The following is a 19,854-nucleotide window of genomic DNA, read 5'->3' as shown; positions in this document are numbered from 1 at the left end:
ATAATTTTAAAAATATTAAAACTCATTGAATTTTACATAAACGAGATAATTAGTTTAAATAATAATTTTAATAAACTCAAAAACTTAGGTTATCTACAGATAAACAGTGTTTTCAATATGACATTCAATTCAATAATAGTATATAATTACTTACATTCATACATTCGCGTTACATAATCTTCTTATTATTATTAATAAATAATTATTTATTATTATTATTATTATTATTATAACATAACTAATAAACATAAATATTCTTAGCGTCAATGTTATTGCACATGTAACGGAAGATAAGTTTAAAAGTTACGAAGTATACCGAGTGCGGCCGAACAGCTATACACTTACGGAGGCACACGAACTGGCCCAAACGTTACCGAAAGTGAATTTTTTTTTGTTACACCTATGATCCCGTGATGAGAAGAATGCTCACAATTTCCGACGCGCATGAAAAAAATATTTTTTTATAAATTATATATAATATTGAGGGATTTCAAAAGTTCATAATTTGGAAATAGATAAAATTACTCGAAGGTAGAAAAAATTTCATCTACCCTTTCCATTTGAAAAAAAAAAGTTATCATCGTTTTAAATCAAGCGTAAGCAAAATGGTCATAACGTGAGTGCTGACGGGTTAATAAAAATAAATCACAGATAATAGCATAGAGTACAAAAGTTGATCACGAGTTTATATCAGAGCACTTATTAAGCATAATTCGATTGCGTTTAGTTTTCATTGAGTTTAATATAAATTACATGGCACCGTACACATGAAATATTATATACATATATATATATATAGAGCGCAGTTGATGTGAAGATTGAGTTTATCGAGTTTATGGATTACGATTTTTTTCTATAATTTTACACGGCACCATACACGTGAATTAATTTATAGGATAGAGCGCAGTAATGAATAACTTATTAACAATTAATGATTTACAAATATCACAATTAGTTCGAGTATAATTTTAATTCACGAATAAATTTATAACGTTCACTACTATTTCACACTACCCACGGCGGAGTGTGGTTAGTGTCAAATAGGCGTTATGGCCCACCGATGGTAAAAACTGAAAATAAAAATAAATAAACAGAAAAAAACAAAACCAAAAATGTCCTTTGGAGATGCCCACGATCCCACTGGACACTCAGCTCCTCTCAGGCTGGGTTAGAAATCCGAATTGGGCGCCAGTTCGTGTACCCCACGAACAAAATAATAAATCAAACAATAAATAAAAGAAAATGAAATAATAAAATAAAACAGAGAGCAGTTTTCAGGTATTGGAAGAGGATAGCAAGAAAGAGATAGTTTGCAATAAATAAATAATAAGATTTAAATAAATCCCGGGTTGGTAGCCATTTACCCGATTTAATTTATAAATGTGCAGCGGGTATATAAACAATAAACAATAATAAAGAAATAATAGTAATCACTTCACAATATAAAAGTACTGACCATAGTCAAATAACGCAAAAAAAAACAATAAATATAATAAACAAATGTTCCTTTGGTTATCACTCGCACGTGATAAATAATAAATATAAATAATTAATTATAATACTTTTTATGCGCACAATATGAATATATCACAATATTAATTATTAAACTCAAAATAACTTAGAACTGATAATAGATTAAATCAGTATCGCAACTAATAGAGCACCCACTGGTGATATTCAAATAAGTGTAAAATATCTTTCCTATGATATTCAAAATATGATAAGTAAATAACATAAATGTTAATAATTATTTACCGGCAAACATATACACGGTCACCAATAATTATTAACTAATACAAAATAATACTTGTAAATATCAGTAATTATTTACCGTCAATCCTATACACGGTCACCAATAATTACTTATTATAAAACATAATACTAGTAAATATCAATAATTATTTACCGTCAATCATATACACGGTCACCAATAATTATTGAATAACAAAATATAATAAATATTACTTTCCAAGTTTTGGACAAATTTCCGTTGGGACAAACAAGTACGCGATTATATATATGTATATAATGGAATTTACTCTAAGTATTGCGCTCTCTCTCACTCACACGTGAGAGATATATGAATGGCCACCAACGCGGGACAAATTACACGCCAATGTATAGAGCACAAAGGTACTTACAGTCTTCGTTGTAATATAAAATGCGTACAGGTTCCATTGGCATCAATTATTATTTTGGCAATAGTTATTGCAACAACTGCAATCACGCCAATTGCCAAGTGTCCAATACACTTTATAAATTTCAATAATGGCCAAATGGCGTCCCAACAAAATACTTTATGGCAACAGCAACACACCTTGCTCTTACAATTGCTTATCCACGTCTGACCATGGCAGCACGTGAGTCCCATGCCGGCACCTCGGCCGGCGCCATCTTATAGTGTTCTCCCATTTTAACCAATGGAGCCATATACCTGTCGCATGTTAATGTACTCATCGACACCAACATGATGCATGAGTTGTTTTTGTATGTAATTTGTCCATTCCCGACATTAAATGACCATTCGCATATTTCAGGGCCAATTAATAATATAATATTATAAACAAATATTCCCTCATTTTATTTATAAGACCCGTAAATTTATTTTAAATAAGTAAACAAATTTACGGCGGCCAACTGTTGCGTTGACGCGCATGCGTCAACCAACCAAAATAATAATAATAATAATCAAATAATTAAATAAATAAATGCGCAATTATCCATCCCAGCGTATATAAAATCCATTTTATCGTTTATAAAATTCAGTAAATTTTACTGAGCTGAACGCAATTTTTACCTAGGAAATTGAATACATAATAGAAACACAGTAAATAAAATAAGATAATACATAAAATAATAATAATAATAGTAACGACAATAATAATAATATATGAGACGTGTTGAGCAGCGTGTGCTGCCATCTGCTGCCTCATCCGACCTAATGCGAAGATGCCGCGATATCTAAATATCGTGACAAATTTAATTACGCGACATGAAGAGTACGAGTGAGAACCGAGTAAAAATAATTAGATGCATCGAGAGCCGAGACTGAACGTATATATAATTTTGCAGTCACAAATAAAATTTGATATTGATTTTAGGGATTAAGTATGACTGGATGACTGACTGATGACATCAGTCACACCAGTTGGCGTCAAGAACAATAAATAATTAAGCAATGAGTAGTAAAGTAAATTGTAAATTGAAATAAATTATTTGTGGCTGCAAAGTCACGTGATGGCGAATGCATATATAGATATAGCCGGCAGGTTAGTTTAACATGCGGTCAGCACAAAAATGATCACAGATTTTATGTATGAAATTAGGAATATAATTGAAAAATATAGATAATAAACAATACCTGATAAATCAGCGAGTAATGGTCAGAATAATATAATCGATAACACAGAGTAATTTGCACGATGTAATTAACTTGAATAAATGCTGATAGCACGTGGTGTTCTATAACAGGTGTTGTAGAATAATGCCAGCTGCCGCGTAGCTGGCTATCGAGTTGAAATTCCGAGTATCAGAGGGCGCGTCGATAGCAGCACCTCTGGTATAGTAGAGCGTAGAGTTATCAAGTGTTCTGGCGCGAACATTTGATATTTACGCAACAACTATAATACGGCGTATTTCGAGTCTCGTCATATAGTTTGTACCTGCTCTTACCGATTCCGGATAATCATTATTATTAATAATATTATTTTTTTTTTTTGTTATTTTTTTTTATTTACTATTTGTGTACTAATAAATAATTTAAAGTTAAGTATATGTGTGGATACTAAGTTACCGACGATTGTGGATGTCAAGTGAATTGACATTACATTGCCGCCAAGTTGCAAAACCGCGTAGAGTCCTACGTTCTATGTTACATACAGTATCTCAAGTCGGAGTAACCCGTATTATTATTTTGTTTCCGGCTGTTAGTTTTTTTTGTTTTGTTATTGATTTAAACTATTTCTAATTAAAATACAAGTTGTTCTAGAGTCAGTTGTTAACCGAGTCCGGTGCCGACGCCGGGGTAGTTCTTTGTAACGAGTTGTCTCGTTATACCGTACAATTAATGTGTGTTTCCGAATAAACTGATTTGTTTGATTCCAAAATACAGACCATTTATTTAACGTAATTTTAAGTGCCCATCCTATTCCCGATCCGCCACCCTGAGTCGACGACAACGACGATTGCGAACTTCGGTGAGTAAACTCACCTGGCGCCCAACCACCGCAGAAACCGAACAGGTAAGCCAAATAGTTGTGAGGGGATTAGTTCGCCTGACGGATTCCAGGCGAACTAAATAACCGGTCACAATATATATACTATATACATATATAAACTTTTGAACCATCGGTATTTTAGTAACCTACTGGATGAATTATAATAGATTATGGCAAATTCTTTGAAAGTTCTACCATGAGGACAAATGCTAACGATAGATTTCTATAAAATCTACTGAAAACGTATGTGATAATAGAAATAACTACTTAGCTATATTGATAAGACGTTTCTTAATATTGATTAATCATAAGTATTTTTTACTTTGTAACGAGGATTAAGTCTCCTCATTATCATACCGTGATAATAGGCCATCACATGAGGTAATTTGCCCCATGTTCTCTAATTTATCTACCAGAAGCCTCTGCTAGACCGCATTATTATTATAAACCCCTTCTACCTGATTTATCGGAGAAAGGATGCGCACGATGTCGACGCAATAGCGCCGGCGAATCTATAGAAAGGCCTGCGCGCCATATATCATTGTTCAATATTCATTATCCAAGTATAATGTATTGAAACACAGTATTATTTCTTTTTAATTAGTATTAAGTACCATGATAGAGTACGCGTTTCATCGTCTAACCTTACCCTATCCCCTCTTAATTCTTTCGTCCGTTTATCCTTATCCATTCACGAAAATTGTGATAACGGCCTCAGAATTGTCTTAGTAAGTAAGCCGCTTTCTATCTATTTTTATCTGCTATACCAGTGATCTATACCCATGGGTAAGAAGAGCAACATCCTGATTCAACATCTACATCAGCTAAGTATAATAATTTTATTATGACTTATTTAACCGGGTATAATTAATCAACATCTGATTACGTGGCCAATTATGCAAATAATTAACCTTTTCATATAATTCATCTTTACCTTGGCCCCATTAATCCCAATCCTTTATATACGCACACCACGTATATATAAACTCACGGTCACATGGTCGTCTGGTCTTTACGAACCGGGTAATACGGGATCGATTATCAAATAATCAGCTCAATAGCTAAAAGGGTCACGGGCCCATTTAATTGAAAATGGCTAACGGATGGTTGATTTACCCCTTTTACAGGGGTGGACCTCAACTTCGTTTCAACTTTCATAAATATTTTATGGTCTAAATAACTACAAAGTTGGGTTGATAAAAAATTTACTATTTATTAATCAAAAGTAATTTTAGTTTTAAAAACTAGTGATGATAGATTTAACTCTTTGGCTATGTTGATAAGAAGTAGGTTGATTGATTACTTATAATAAATTAAATACTTTTAATTTTTAAAAATATGTGATTCTAAAAGTATGTACTTGCCTGTATCTTTCTAATCGCTACTTAATATATACTATCTTATATTACTTAATATAATAAATCGTTAATAAAAATTGTTGCTAAAGTTCTTTTATAAAATTAAACGAATAGAATAAAGATAATAATATTTGAAATACACTTCTTTATCTCATAATAATTTATCAATACTTCAATTAGTATCATCTTATTTTAGCTAAAAAGATATTATAAAATATATTTGAAGTTTAAATATTCGCGCCTATTTCAAGTAACGACACTAGCACCACATGACAGTTACTTTGGACATGGTGAAAAAATAAATTTCTGGCAACCTTGCAGTACAGTGACTTAACTCAGCACGATTCGTTCAATTATTAGAATTGCACCAAGAACATGTCTTAAAATGTTGTCAGATCAAATGGGACTTCAGCAAGAATAGTGCTGCCAACTTCTTTTCGCAAAACGAAAAAAAACTAATTCAATTATAACTAGGAAAACTGTGAAGATTTGTATTTAAATATCTTTAATCTCAATAGTTCAAATATAAAAATATAGAGTGAATAACTATGTTAAGTATATGATTATTCTTTTTTTTACGAAGTGAATCAAACAAATTGTATATTTGTGAGTGAGACATATATATTAATTAAATAAATCATTTAATTAAAAACTATAATGTTCATGTATTTTATTATTTTAACAGCTTAAAATTATATACAAACGCAAATATTTAGAAAAATGAAAATAAATTAATGATATTCAATCAAAATAAATAATACTTCAATACTCTTTATTAATCAGCCATTCAAATAATGATTCGATCATTTTTCGTTACCCATGTATACATTCACATATGTGGTTGAATGCGTACTTAACGAGAGACACTTCCGTGCTTCTAGCTTAAAGTACTACAATTCTTTTCATTCACATAATATTTTAAATAATTTTGTAAACTTCTATCATAATTGTATTTAAAAGAATATCCATTTTGTATTCAATATATATACTTATTGTTTCATGTCCATAAAATGATTCTTGATTCTGTCTATTATCCATGGTTAATGATCTTTTCGAATCTATTAAAACTTTATTGATTTTATTTTGATTAGATTTTACGCTCGATTGGATTCCACCTGCCAATACTAATTTCAATACTCGTCACATTGTATTTTTAGTTGAATACGTCTCAAAATGCAATGTAGGACAAAGTATTATTTAATTGCACTTTGGCTTCCTCACTCGGAGTTTTTTGTTTATTCTGAAAACATATCAGCCTTTGATGAAAGTTGTGAGTATTGTTTTGTACATTCCAAAGACCATTGTTTGTCTTCAAATTCTGCATGTGCAACAGTTTTAATTTGATTATTTATCTCTATATTTGATAACGGTCATAACTTATTTATACTATTAAGAGTAAAATCATCTTCTTTAGAGTATTCATAATCAGCTGATAGCTCTTCAGAGGCAGTTTGAAGTATTGATAAATGAGAATTAAATTTTGTGTCTACATTCATAGTTTTTTTAGGTGATATCATTGAAGAGTCTGAAGTGTTTTGTTTATCATCATTTAAATGGTTATCATAATGATTGGGTGATTTATTTAAATGCACCGCAGCTTCTTGATCGGTCTTACAAGAGTACAGAGATGAAATATCCGTACATATTTTTTGATTAGGTGAAATTTTATCTTCATAGCAAACACGAAATTTATATGAATTGTGCAACAAAATTTCATCCTGATTTTTTATTTCATAATTTTCAGAAGTTGTGACATGATCTTCGTTAGGCTCGAAGCTAGATTCCCACGATTTATTACGTGTATTATGCGAAAATTGTTTACTAGAAAATTCAAAAGGAATGCTTTTCAATACTTGAACATTATAGGGCTCATGGAAAGGGTGAGAAATATCTGGAGATATGAAATTAAATGTTTTTTCAAATTCATCATAACATTTCACAGGAATTTCACTTTTAGACCGAGCCGATGATTCTGTAATATGACCGAGTGGTGACACTGATTCCTGAATCATATTAGAGAGATTTGATCGCACAGAATCATGTGGTGACATTTTATCCAATTTCTCTAATTCACGATAAATGTCAATGTCACTGTTCAAAAATAAATCTTCAGCTCGAGGACATATTGATTCCATACTATACTCTTTCAAGTTATCTATACAATCTGGAAACTTTTCAGGATGACTGTAAGTATCTTTAAAGAAGTGGTAATCTCTTTGGTGTTCTAAATTCTTAGAAAATTGTTGAAAAAATTCATTCGATGAGCAGCTACAAATATTCAGTGCTTCAATATCATTAGGGCTTTTTTTAGAAAATTCACTAAAGAGGCATAAATTATTTGGCGATTTTCGTTCGCACTCGTCTATCATCCTTGAGAGTTCCTCATCCATCTTATTGTGGATTAAAGGTTCTTTTGAATACAAGAAATTAGTTATAGATATTCTATCCTCATCGAAATGGAAAACTTCTTTATCATCAGTTAAAGAAAGTTGAGAATGTTCGACATTGATTTTCTTATCAAATTCAGATTTTTCAATACCACTCGAAGGATTGAAATCACTAAAATTAATATTGGCTAATTCCTCATTTATTTCATATTCGTTCAATCCTATGTGCTCTAAGATTGGGCTAAAAATTTTTGATATTTCCTCATTGATAGGACTGATTGTAATTTCTTGTGATATTTCTTCCAAATCTGGTAGGCATTTCTTAGCCTGACAAGTAAGGATTTTGTGAAGGATTGCTGAATTTTCTTGTATTATTTTCAAAGCTCGATCACAGCTGTCCCTCCGCCCATTTTCACCCTTTTTTCGTGGTTGAACTTTAGTCCAAACACCTAATTTACATTCAATTTTACCACTTGATTCGTCAGTATCTTTGTTTTTTGCATACTTTATTAAAAAGCTGTCACTTTCTTCATCCATTTGAATTTTTGGTTCAATAGCATAACTTTTACTAGGATTGGTCAATACGTTGGAACCCGAAAATTCGACTTCATCTTCAGATAATTGACAAGCAAAATCATGTAAAGAATATTCACACCTCTCTTTGAAATCATTCAAATCATTACTTTCATCAGATTTTTTTTGAGAAGTGAGAATGTCTGTTTTATTTCCCGCTATGGATGATTGAGTTCCAGTAAGTTTTGAATTTTCAAAAAAATTCCTAGAAATGTTTCTAGTTGTCACTGACCCTTGCATTGGAGTAGATATTTGCAGCTCACTAAGATCTTTATTACAATGATGGTAATTCTGTTCAAAAAATTTTGATCCACATAATTGAGAAGTTGAATGATCCATTTTTTTTGACGTATTCAAATATTTTGATTGATTATCAGATTTTATCTGTGATATAGATATATTATCGGTAGATATTTTATCTGGTAGCCTTTTATAATTTGAACTGATCACGTCCAAATCCATAATACTTGATTCTTCGTTTTTCTGTTTTCCGCAATACCACAAATCTACAAATTGAGTTGCAGAAGTGTTTGCTGAATTAGAACATTCTGTACGTAAATCATGTATAGGTTGTGTATCGGTAGTTTGTGAAAATGATAACAACTTTCCTCTATCGTAAAAATTTGATTTGTCATACTCTTTCAAACTTGTTGATCTCGTGGGTAAGATATTTTCAAATGGAATGCCATTCTTTTCCATTTCATTGGTACGAATTGGTGAAGGAGATTTTTTAATGGATTCTATGATAGGAAAAAAAGGTGAAATTACAGGACTAGGTTTACATGGAGATTTGAAAAAGTCATTTTGGTGACCGTTGAGCGCATGAAATTTATTTGTAATGCCTTTTACTGGTGATTGGAGTATGGGATTGACTATTTTCTCAGCATTTTCGGCTTCTATATGATTATCTAATGAGTTTCTCAAACTTTCAGTTATGGATTTATTAGGAAAAACGTTTACTTCATGATTGGGAAAATCTAAATTAAAAGCAGTTGATGAAGTAGATCCATCAACCTTTAATCTGGAACTATTTTCAAATAAGCTTGAGTCGACTGTTAACCTTGAGTGTACATTATCTGACTGAGTCAAGACCAATTGCAATCTATTTAAATTTCCATTAACAGAATAATGTTTAGAGTTATAACAATTTTGTTTCCTCTGTGAGTGAGAATTCTTCATGATGAAGAAACCATTCGAGTCTGATATTGCTGATTCTTTAGAATTACAAAATATCTTATTGAGTTTATGGTCATCCTGCTGTCTACCTTCGTCAACATTAAGATTGCGAAAGTAATTGGGAATCACTACTGGTTCTGTTTGGTTATGTATAAATGTATTCTTTCCTTGTAAAATATCATTGATCTGCTCATTAGATTCAGTGATTTTATTTGTCAACAGTTCTAAGTCAGTTAACATTACCTTTCGATCAACGACAGATGACATTGGTGAAAGATTTATGATATCATAATTTGAGTCACCTACTGTTTGTTCTATACTTTTTTTTATGTTGGATGATGAATAAGAATCGATTATTGCATTATCTTTACTTAGCGTTGTAGGAATGAAAATTCCGTTTAGAGTACGTTCACTTGATAATTCACTACCTATCAAAATAGATGAGTTTTCGAGTAGAACATCACTATTCACTAACGCATTGCTAATCGAAGGTTCTTTAGCACTATCATAATGTTCGTCTATTGGAGTATCATTGTCATTTTCCTGGAAACTCGTTTCGATGGGACTTGAATGAGAACAGTTACTGAATTTATCTTCAATATTTTTCAGTACAGATGATTTTGAACACATAAATTCTTTATCTTGTGACTTCAGAATTTCATTCGTTTTTTCATTTTTCAAATTATCTTTATCAATGCATGTCTTAATCTCAATTAAATTATTGTCTGCAGAAAGACTTCGGATATTATCAGCAATTTTAATGATGGATGAAGAGCAACCTACCTTCATCCATTTTTCGTTTTCACATTCGTTTACTTCATCGACCGATGAATCTTTTTCCATACTTCGTAAACTATAACTTGATGGACAGTTCGTTGGAAGATCACTTGATCGTGGATGTTTTCCATCAATTGATTTTATATCGGGGTTGTCTGACAAAGAAGCTTGATCTTCGCTATCACTCGAATGTCCATGTTCGTCACAAAGTTCTGTTGATGTACTATCGCTATCAGTACTCTGTTTTCTAACATATGGACGACAAGTTAAACTTTCTTCTAACGGTCGTAAACATTTTGGTTCGTTCTCACCTGCACCTGAAAAAGTAACAAATGATTTACTTTTTGGAGAAATGACCTAATTATTCTAAAAAGCAATACAAAAGAAATAACAAGTACAATAATAAATTAACGTTTAATTTTTTGCTTTCCACTTATGACAGACATCTAGAACTAATTAAATTTATTTTTTCCAGATTCAACGAAATTTGAACGATTCGATTCTGTTAGCAGAAAGTAGGATGTGATAATTCATATACTATCAACCCCCCCCCCTCCAAGTTGTTATATGGGAAAATTCATTAGTGTATCGTTCTTGAAAAATCATTCATATAAATTTTATCAATAGCAATTATAACAAGAATCCTACGTTTATTCACAACAGGGACGCCAATAGTTTCGTCTTGTTCGTTATAAATTACACACGTGCGATTAATTTAATGAAATAATAAATAACGAAAATTATACAAACATTAATACTCAAGATGCGCCTGCTTTAGTTCTTCAGGCTAGGCTACTGTACGATAGGCGTAAGCTTGCTTTTATAAGACAGACAAAAATAATAATAATTCAGGGAAGAAATCCTAAGCTTAAGCCCAAAGCGGAATGACAACCAAAGAAATATAATAAAATAAAATTTTAGTAGATAATTATCACTAAAAAATATCCAGGAAATAAATAATTGCTACCCTTACAGAAAATTAACTAAAGAACACTACAAAAAATTTATTTGAGTTGCAGCAATCATGACATATGGAACGTCACAAGCACCAACGAATTTTGTTGTATTTACGAGCATGGTAACTCAAGACTTATAATTAAGCTTACAGTAATTTACGATTTTGATACAGATTTTTGATTAAGTTATAGTTTGAGAATTAAATATGGAGTAACGTTTGGCTACAGTTATGGATTTTTGCTAAGAAAAATTATAGTAAAGAATTAGAATCAGAATTATAGAAATTAAATATGGAATATGGTTTGAAATTAAAGTTCTGAAAATGATAAAGTTTGAGGTTTGGATTTACTGTTTTTAGTATTTTAAGTATGCGGACGAGTCAGTGTTACCGTGGAGCGGGACTTGAATTAGTCACCTGGTATCATCTGATGATAGAACCTAGTTCTATCTCTCTGAGACTTTTTGGTTGATTGCAGAGGTCTAGCTGTGATGCTAGCGCTCCAGAATATACAGAATTTGACGGATGCAGGATGGGATCAGTTTTGGAGTTTTGGTTTGGCACGCCTCAACAGTAATTTTGTGACCGTTGCTATTGTGGAAGCCGTTTGGTCATTTTTAGTTATTTAGTCTGACAGGCCTCAGAGGCCAAGCTATGGCCACTTGTACCACTGAGAAAGTCATAGGTCACTTAGTTTATAATTTTTATGATCTCAGCTGAAGTCTGTTTCAGGAGAGCAACTACCAAGGATATCCATACTCAGAATCAGGTAAATGAGAACGTTTGGTCAGGCATGAGCCTCCAGTTACCGATATAGTAAAGATTTAGATTGATTTATGGATTTAGAATATAGAAGTCAGTTATAGATTATGATAACGTTTAGTTTGGATTTTGAATTAAGAGAGAGAAGTCAAAGGGAGATCTTCGAAAAGTACGGACGTGAGCATTTGACTCTAATCGCTCGAAGCGAGTAGACGTGTGCAGTAACTACGCTCCAGTTCATGGCATTGCGGAGAGCTACAAGTTAAGATTATTGCTACAAAAGTATCATTCAGAAGAGTGTAAGACGTTACTTGATATTTATTCATCAGTAATCAGGTATGAAATAATTATTATAAATAATTAATCGAGTTCGAGTCAAAGTCTTGAGATATTATGCTACTGTTTTAATTAAAGAAAATATTTGCGATCTGAAAGAATAATGAGAATATTGTTACAGGTTAGAATCACGTTCACGATTTCTTGTTAATATTATCGTTATAAAATAATTATAAGAAATATGTTTAGTTATTAAACTAATGAACATCAATATGAGACCCACGTACGTTTGTTTTATGATTTTGTTAAAGAAAATGTTCTAGAGTATCGAATTTATAATTATTGTTCTAGTTTACCGAATATTATTCGATTACCGTTTAGTTTCAGTTAATTAATTAATTAATTTATAATGTATCGATACGCATCATTTAGATGTCCATTTACTTCCCGTTAAGATTAATTTTATTATTATTACATTCAGTATTTCGTTAAAGGGTGAAATTATTTGTATTAAGCTACAGTATTTTGTTTATTGTTAATAAAAAATATAAGAAATTTATTTAATTGTGTTTAAAAGATTTTTTTCCATTTTTTCAGCAGCAATTTTCTGCTATTTTATCGATTTTTTGCAATTTTATGAATGTTTGAAGGGAATATGGGCCAAATTTATTGCAGAATCAGATCAAGCAGATTAAATTACATGACAATCTTCGTCAATCCGGGTCCACGAAATTTTGTATACCAAGATAATCTCAATTTTCTTCGATTTTTGCAATTTTTGATGATTTTTTACAATTTTTTTAGATTTAAAACGGTTTATGATTGAAGTACGATCGAAATTAGTATTTAACAGATCGAAATACATGAAAATTATGTTAGCCTTAAATCTCAAAATTTCTTTTCTTGCCAAAACATCGAATTTTGGCTATTCTTTAGGGTTTTTTGCAATTTACTCGAAATCAAAGGCTGGACGCCTAAACTGACTCGAAATTTGTATTCAGCGGGTCGAAAAACATGCCCGTAGATAGGTGGCGCCCGGTGTACAGACAATTTTTTTTTGTGTGCCGGTGTTATTAATGCGTGGCTTTGGTGATAGTTCCACAGATTAAAAAGTATCTAGTTTTATTTTATGCTAGGTTTTGAGATAATTCCACAGATCAAAGATTATCTAATTCCATGATTTACTGGTGTGGTGATTCCAGTGATAAAAATGATCTGGCGCCCTATTCGTATTGAGACTGGAGGCTAAAGGCAGAGAACGAAGTTTCCGTCTAGAAAAAATTCGTTCCAAAAACGGTAATGATAGCGAACTTCTGAAACTAAGACAATTGGGAACTTCAAAATGAACATTGAAAAAATGAGAAGTGTGACAAATTTTGAACAACGGTATACTTTTCTTGCAGGATATTTATATTTTTTGAGCGAAAATAATTTAGATTGACAATTTTATGATTTTAACCCTTAACGGCCACACGGGGTGATTAGTAACCCCAGGCTTAAAAAAAGTGGGATTAGAGGTCTTAAACCTTACAAATAAATACAATAAACGCCATCTGCCGGTAACAGACATGTGTGAGATGTGACTTCACTACATAGAAAGCCAAAGAAATGCACGGTGGCGTTGTGAGCGTTCGTTTTATCGGCCTGGGGTAACTAGTTACCCCAGTGTGGCCGTAACCGCAGTTCAGTCACAATATTTATTTTATTTTTATCAACTTATTTCAGTGTCAATCGATAAAATAAAGGTAAATTGTTCATTTTTTGTGGACACCATTTAAATATAGTGGAAACCTAAACATGCAAACATGCAAATAACCTTTTCAATAAGACAATTTATAAATAAATTGAGAAAAATATAGTTAGCCCGAACTGGGAATCGAACCCAGACCAATTCGGTATCGCGCCGAGTGCTCTACCAGTTGAGCTATCCGGCACTATACTATATTCCATTCAATTTGATCTATAACTTATTGAGCCTGTATTTTGCCTCCATAGTAATTTTGCAAAATAACTATACTTTTTGAAGAATTGGTGGATACTGTTATTTTTTGTAGTAGTGGTATATATTGTGCAGACAACCCTAAAGTTTTAGTCGTTAATATTGCAAAATGGCGGAGTAGTGAATTTTTTTGCAAAAAAAGCCATTTTTTCAGAATTTTGACCTATATGACCAGTTTTTAGAACGCCATCTATAAATTAACCAAGTTAAACCATTAAAAATATTGAAGAACTCGTCAACGAACATGACCCAATTAGTTAAAAGTCTCAAAAACATTTACACATCTTGTCTGGCCGGGTTTTTTAGCGTGAGGTAATGAGTTACCCTATGTGGCCGTTATGAGGCCTGAGGGAGGTGTGGCCGTTAAGGGTTAAAGAACTTAAAAATAGTATATTTATTTGAGGATTATAAAGATTAGAATATGTTAACTCATACCAGAATTTTTAAGGTTTAAGTCTAAAAAATTTTTGTTTTTGTATTTTTTTATTTCTTAGAAAATTAAAGATTTGAGAATTACTATAAACGTCTTCTAGCTTTTTCCGGAATCTTATCAGAATGAAATCCGTTCGAGATTTTCTTTCTTGTTGGAAAATAGTTGAAAAAAAAAAAAAAAAATTTATGATTGGAACTAATCATGAACATTTTTTCACTCTTAGTAGAACTTTTTGGCAAATTTGAGGATTTGTATTATCTTGCTACTTGTTCAGAAAATAGTCAGTAAAAAAGTTTTTGGAACCAATTATGAACATTTTCTGACTCTTATTAGAACTTTCTGGAAAACGCTGGGTTTTGAATTATGTTACTACAAGTTCAGAACAGGTTAAGAAAAAAAGTTTTTAGAACCAATTACGAAAATTTTTTGACACTTACAAGAACTTTTCGGAAAATTCCGGTATTTATCATATTTTAAACATGTTCGAAAGCTGTTCCAAAAAAATAGTGTTTGGGGCGCATTATATATAGGGGAAGGGCGGCAAAATGGGCCCTCTAAAATTTTGGATGCCTTGAAATATTTTGGGGCGAATTGGTCCCCCAAAAATTTTTACCATGCAAAGTGTTGGGTGGGAGAGGGGGGTAAAATGGGCTGCCTAGACTTTAATAACCTTCGAATATTTTCTAGCCCAACGGGTTGCTAAAATTTTGTTAACAGAAATGATTAAAGAATCATGATAAGAAACAAACTAGGTCACGAGTTCAACAGCATTACTAACTATAATTTTTTCTAAAAACAATGAGCATGAGCAGTTTATATCGAATATTATATGTTATGGCACGAAAATTCAATTTTTTCAAAATATTCGAATAGTAAATAATCCAACAGCAAACGTTGAGACAAATCGTTTCTCTCTTTGCCAATCTAACCAGTAGCCACCAGGATTCGCGGGTTGAACCCTGGCTAAGGCTGGCCTCTACGAAATTTTTATTTTTGCTGGGACAGAGCAATGGGCTAGGGTTCTTGCTTTGCAAGTGCTTCGCACTTATTCCAACACGGCAACGTATGAGAAAACTTATCAACTTACCTCACGGCTTATAAAGTTATAGATTAAACTTATCGATAGTCGAATTACTACTTGTAACTTAATTGATATTTATTTATTCAAACTATTCAATAATCTTACCAGTATTTTCGGATGTGAATAGGATGAACAGATAATAGATACAGTGAATGATTAACAATTGCAATGATTGTTTATTGCCAATTATAATAATGAAAATTACTTACAAGAAAATGCAAGCGCTGGATGTAATGTAGACGGCACAGTATATTTTTATATCGCAAGTATACTGCCGGTAACGTACAGTAATATTTAATTTGTTTAAACTTTATTTGAAAGAATTAATAACTAAACAATAAAATCTAGTCACGATAATTGCCAGTAATATACAGAATGTCGCAAATAAATTGCTAATATATTAACAGGATCACAAATAAATTGCTAGCAAATTACAATAGTAGATAATTTATACGTTTTAATGTTAATTGATCCAGGATCGAAGTGATTGACCGATAATTTAGGGCGTAGGACTAGCCTCGGGACTGTCCTCACTACACTCTTACGGACATGCGTCGACGTGATAATTCGTCATGTGAACGAGGCACTATGGCTCATGTAGATTCAGACGGCAACGAGACGGGGAAAATTGGGAACCGCAAGGTTGAGGACGAAGATAACAATGCAAATTGTCTCAACGTTGAATTGAGTTATTTTAGAGTCCAAACGTTCACAAACAACTCGTTTCTATACTAAATACATAGTAAAAAGTTTCAAAACATAAAACAAACGAGAAACATGCATTGAGTTTTGTTGGGGGCCCGTTATACCTAACTTTTGAGGATTATTTAATTTTAATAGACACAGCAAATTAACCCCAACAACATAGCAGAAGAAAAAAAAAGTGAAACAAGCTGAAAAACTCACATGATAACGATTTTTGGAGACGGCCCATATTGCTCCACATTTTCAAATATTTTATTTTTAATGGACAGAACAAATTAAGGTCAAATACGTGGCAAGGGAGTAAAGAAAAGAAAAACAAATAAAAAAAACTGAAGATTTGAAAAATTTTTTGTATTACTCAAAAAATGTTAATAATTAGTTCTAAAAACTTTTTTTCTAAATATTTTCTGAATAAATAGCAAAATAATACAAAACCCTTAATTTTCCAATAAGTTTATATAAGAGTAAAAAAATTTTTATGATTGGTTCCAAAAACTTTTTTTCTGAACATTTTCTAAACAAGTAGCTAATATTAAAAAACACCAAGTTTTCCAATAAGTTCTACTAAGAGTCAAAAAATGTTCATAAATAGTTCAATAAACCTTTTTTTCTGAACATTTTCTGAACTAGTACACTCCTCACATAAATTAAGGGAGCAAGAAAAAAATCCAAATTTTTGGGGGATTTTTAACAGGCTGTAACTTGTAGAAAAATGGTCGTACCGAAAATAAAAAAAAAGGAAATTGTAGCTCTAAGTGTCTAGTTTTTGGATCTAAGTTCTAAAATTTTTTTTCTCAATTTTTTTTCAAGTAATCTTAAGAAAACCACCGAAAAAAAAATTTTCGAAATTTTTTTGTTTTTTTCTTTTATCCTACGGACTTGGAAAAAATTAATTAGACTCAACCTTTATATAGACCAGATAACTTGTTTATTCAGCTTTAATTTGCTTTTTTAAAGATCTTGATACGAGCATTTTTCGCTGAGATATCGGTGTTTGAATGGAAAAAGATCATTTTGTCTTTGATTATCAATATCTCAGCAACCAATGATCGCACAGAAAATTCAAGGTTGGTTTCAAAAACTTGAATAAAGTCTCTATAAGAATTGGCTATTGAGTTTTTGAAAAAAAAATTTTTTTCAATCATAACATGAATTTCAAAAAGCAACCAAAAATGGGCTTTTTGTGGTTTTTTGGAAAATCAAGCGCCTACTCAAAAATATCGCGGAAACCACTAATGTTAAGTGTGCCTTTTACTATTCAATATACCCACAAAAACCCTACCAAGTTTCAATTTAATCCAGCCAACCGTTTTTATATCCCACTTGATTGAATTTTTGAAAAAATTAAAGGAGCAAGAATTTCGCTCCGAAAAGGTCATAATTATTTTTAAAAATAAAAAAAAAATGTTTTTTTTTTCATTTGCCTCTCAATTCTGTACCAGTGACTTGGTAAATTTAGAAAAAAAAAAAATCGAAAATTTTTGAAAAAAAATTCAAAAATTCAAAAAAATTTTTTTTTTTTTATTGACTGAAAATTAAAAAAATATAATGACTCACGTTCTAACCGATTTTCCTTTTCCGGACTTTAATTTACCTAGTCACAAATTAATTGAATAAATTAAAAGTTGACACTCCCAAGGCAAATTGAATATTCGTTCTACGAATATTGGGACAATAGTTTTTTGTGAGAAGCTAAACAGTGTCTAAAAAAAAACAGTTCTCCTTAAAATTATCCTGCTTTCTTGGTAATTGAACCGATCAACAGTTTTTCTCAAAACTACCGTATTTTGGAATTTTTACTAAAACAAATTAACTGTGAGTTTTTGCAAACTTTAGTTTTTGTTTTAATTTTTTATAATGCCTAGGCGGCATTTATCCGCGCCACAAGTCGCTCAGATAGTGACTCTAGTCGACGAAGGGTACACTTACCGAGAAGTCGGGGATCGTCTGGACATTAGTTCATCTGTCGTAACTCACGCATATAATCGGTATTTGGAGACTGGTGATTATCAACGACGAGTTGGCCAAGGTCGTCGACGCGCAACTAATCCTCGCGATGACCGAGCGATCGTTCGGCGCGTTCGTCAAGAACCTTTCGTTCCTGCAAACGTTGTCGCCCGAAATTTTCCGAACCGTCGACAACAACAACAACAACAACAACAACAACAACAACAACAACAACAACGACGACGACGACAACAGCGACCGCGGAACATTTCAGTTCAAACGGTTCGAAATCGTCTCCGTGAGACTAGAGTGCAATCAAGACGTGCCGCCCGAGTACCGATGTTATCAACCATACATCGCCGAGCCCGTCTGGCTTATGCTCGTCAACATGTTCATTGGTCCACGAGGCAATGGAACAATGTTTTATTTTCTGATGAGTGTCGGGTATGCCTGTTTGGAAATGACCGAAGATCCCGGGTTTGGCGCCGTCAGGGAGAGCGTTTTTCACCTAACTTCACTCAGCCAGTAGCTGCTTATAACGGAGGGTCGGTGATGGTTTGGGGAGGAGTTTCAAGATTTACGTGAACTCCTTTGGTAATCGTCCACCAAAATCTAAACGCTACGCGCTACATTAATTAGATCTTACGACCTGTTGTCTTGCCTCTACGGCAGCATAATAGAGGATTTATTTTCATGCAAGACAATGCTCGGCCTCACACAGCAAACATCACCCGTCGGTTTTTTCAAAGACACGACATAACGTTGTTAAGGCATCCATCGGTAAGCCCCGATCTTAACCCTATCGAGCATGTATGGGATATCCTGAAGCGCCGATTGCGTCAGAATTATCCCAATTTAAGGACTTTAGCAGCATTGGAGCAGGCGCTAATCGAAACTTGGCAACGGATTCCGCAGTCAATGATTCGAAACTGCATTTCGAATATGCCTGAAAGGTTGCGGGCTGTTATTAGGAGCAGAGGTGGCAATATACGGTATTAGCAAACACACACACACACACACACACACACACACACACACACACACACACACACACATGATCTTCGGAGATTGAGTTTGGAGTCACAATTTACTGTGGAAGTGACGAACCACAGGGTCTCATTCTCTGATAAAATCACACACATACACGTGCGCAAGCACAAAAGAAGCGTAGATCCGCCGCGCAACCTCCACGTGGTACGCTTTGGGTA

At 32.6% G+C, this 19,854-nt stretch overlaps 1 protein-coding gene across 6 annotated transcripts in view; it reads right to left on the bottom strand.

Annotated features, from left to right (window-relative positions):
• Positions 1-6,202: 6,202 nt before the first annotated feature.
• LOC130663026 (uncharacterized) overlaps positions 6,203-19,854 on the bottom strand; it is a 490,048-nt gene continuing 476,396 nt past the window's right edge. For 3 of the 6 annotated variants that reach the window (XM_057462055.1, XM_057462056.1, XM_057462057.1), the window contains one exon: positions 6,204-10,805. In XM_057462055.1, the coding sequence (XP_057318038.1) occupies positions 6,946-10,805 (3,860 nt within the window). In that variant the 3' untranslated portion in view covers positions 6,204-6,945. Of the gene's footprint in view, positions 10,806-19,854 lie in introns of all 6 variants that reach the window. The other 3 variants (XM_057462061.1, XM_057462060.1, XM_057462059.1) reach the window with 2 other exon arrangements.

Source organism: Microplitis mediator, chromosome 2 (assembly GCF_029852145.1).
Source record: "Microplitis mediator isolate UGA2020A chromosome 2, iyMicMedi2.1, whole genome shotgun sequence".
NCBI lineage: Eukaryota > Metazoa > Arthropoda > Insecta > Hymenoptera > Braconidae > Microplitis > Microplitis mediator.
The sequence above is the reverse complement of the archived record's forward strand: the minus strand, read 5'-3'. Positions and strand labels throughout refer to the sequence as shown.